Raw genomic sequence first — 2,500 nt, 5'->3', positions numbered from 1 at the left:
GATTAGGTGGCGTCGGTAGCCTAGTGAACAGGTTACCGGACTCGTAATCATGAGATAGCAGGTTCGGTGGTTCGAGCCTCAGCTTGGTCCAACGTTGTGTCCTTGAGAAAGGCACTTTACACAATTTCCCATTTGGCTGGGTCCTTTTGGAGAGGAACCTTAAACTCGAAGGTTCCATTTTTAGAAAGGGATGAGGGGAAAGGATATGGCGCAGAGTGGGTGGGGTCAGTGAGGATAGGCGGGGTCACATAAAGGGGTAGGTGTAACAAAGGGTAACTCTGTTCACAAACCTGCAAAGGCAGTACGCGTTTTCACACAATAACCAATGCGGTAGTGAGGGCCAGAATCGGAAACGCCATCGGGCAGCACAAGAAATTCCTGAACTCGGTGGAAAGACGAGGACTGAAGTGGTCCGGGCACGCCACACGGTCATCTAAACGAGCCAAGATTATCCTGCGTTACGTATTCAGATAACAGCACAAGAATGGGGGAGGGGGGAGATGCTAAGAGAGAGAGACAGGGAAATGGTAAGAAGACAACGTCAAAGAGTGGGGTGGCCGTGAGTGGATTATCATACTTAGGGAAATTGAGAACAGGGAGGAGTGGAAGAAGCTGTTTGTGAAGTCTACAGTGATGATCCATCAGTCAATCGGACTACAAGTTAGGACGTGAAGGGGAACCTAAAGTTTGCACACCTATCGTTAAAACAGGGTCATGAGTAGTTGTAGACTTCGTGGATAAGGTACCGGCGTCTGTGGTGAACCGGTTAGTTGCTTCACTGTCGCACACAGGAGGCCCGAGTTCAATTCCCAACTAGGGAGAAAATTTGTATCAAGTATCTCGGTCGTTCTACTAATATGTTGTGGTATCCCTCTCAGCCCGGGTTGGCCATGACGGGCAGGATCGGAAGCTCGCCTCCTAAATTATATGAATTGGGTTGATGCGAACGTAAAAACATCTACATTAAAAAAGAGAGAGGCGATAAAAGGAAGGTCCATGATTCCCAACTTAACTCCAGCAACGCTTTGAATTTAGCTTTTCACCAAAACAACGGTGGGCACAAAAAACTGGAAAAAGTTCGTCAGAATCTGTCTGTTTCCGTACGTAATTGTAAGCTCACGGGGTCCGGGGAAAAACCAGTCGTGGTAAGCGAACAAGATGGCGCTAAATAGGAAGCAAAAAATATTTTTGTGGTGGTGATAAATCTATATGGGAAAACTATCGCAATAGCACAGCGGGTTTTGGATTCACCCAATTTTTTTAACAACAGCCCGGGAAACATAAGGTGAATGTCGCATAATAGATCAAGTATTTTCAGACGATGAGAAATGTTTGGAATATCTCAGGAAGCAAAGAAGCACTTTCGATTCTCTGCTTGGCATGCACCAAGCAAGTTCACAAAGAGAGGACAAGAACTGAAGAAAAGTAGTATCGCCAGTTCTGAGAAAACGATATCGTGTAGTGTGTTCTTGTTCAAGGGGATGGGTGGTGTCCCCTTATCGACGGACAACGGGAAAAAATAGCGCTTGCGATACAGATGTTTTAAAAAACTTTTTTTGTGTCACTTTCCTTTACTGTACGTTGCGTGGTTTGTTGGTTCAGAGACGGTCGCAATTCAATGTTTAATAGGAGAAATCTGTTGCGCTATTTTTGGTCACGGATAAAGACGGAAAAAGTACGTTCTGTTGTATTGCGTTGCTTTCCATGGGCAGAAGATATTCGGAGACGTCTCCGGCAAGCATCCTGGAACTATTCGGAGACGCACTCCCGCACTCAGATGCACTTCTTTGGGGGGTCAGACTGCGTATCGTTTGCTGCAGATCACACATATAGCCACTAAAACTGTTGCAAATCAATTATTTGTGTCAATTATTTTCATGAAAATTTCAAACCTAACTGCAAAATATCAAATTACAGTTTAAAACAGGGGTGGGAGGTGGGGAGGGGGCTGTAACCCCCCAGATTTTCTAAATTTTTACTTGGTCTACAGGCACAAAGCATTTAGATTGGTCTATCCCCGTCGGAGACGTTTCCGAAAAGATACTGCGCTCTCCGTGGTCTGTGGACGGGTACCCTTAGATCCAAATTCTTCCGATAGAGCTGTCACTTTAAAAAGCAGGCCTATTTAACACGACTGGAATGTGATTTCTTCTTATGTATGATTACAATAGTTCATCTCACCTTATCTTATATTTTTCACGGAAAAGTGACGTCATAGTCATGTTGCAATTATTAAGAAGCAATTTATATATGGCGTTATCTTTGACTCTGTTTCAGAACTTATAAGCTCGAACCAGAGATTTCCCTCTAATATACAACTGCAGGAAACGACACAGGTATGAGGGACTGGTGCTCTTGTCTGTTGTTTTCATTTTCAATTTCTGTTTCAAAAAAGGGAACTTGGTTTCAGAAACAAACATGGTTTTACGTGTTTGGATGTGTATGTGTGTGTGTGTGTGTGTGTGTGTGCGTGTGCGTGTGCGTGTGTGTGTGTGTGTGT

The 2,500-nt window shown here is 44.3% G+C and overlaps 1 protein-coding gene across 1 annotated transcript in view; it reads left to right on the top strand.

Annotated features, from left to right (window-relative positions):
- The window catches only part of LOC101848805, a gene marked incomplete in the record, with an annotated part of 29,492 nt that overhangs the window by 20,406 nt on the left and 6,586 nt on the right, over positions 1–2,500 (top strand). Inside the window, 1 exon segment of the mRNA XM_035968346.1 lies at positions 2,278–2,336. Within this exon segment, the coding sequence (XP_035824239.1) occupies positions 2,278–2,336 (59 nt within the window).

The sequence above is a fragment of the Aplysia californica genome, unplaced genomic scaffold (assembly GCF_000002075.1).
Source record: "Aplysia californica isolate F4 #8 unplaced genomic scaffold, AplCal3.0 scaffold00052, whole genome shotgun sequence".
Classification (NCBI taxonomy): Eukaryota; Metazoa; Mollusca; class Gastropoda; order Aplysiida; family Aplysiidae; genus Aplysia; species Aplysia californica.
Note: the sequence above shows the minus strand (reverse complement) of the source record. Positions and strands in the feature narration are given on the sequence as shown.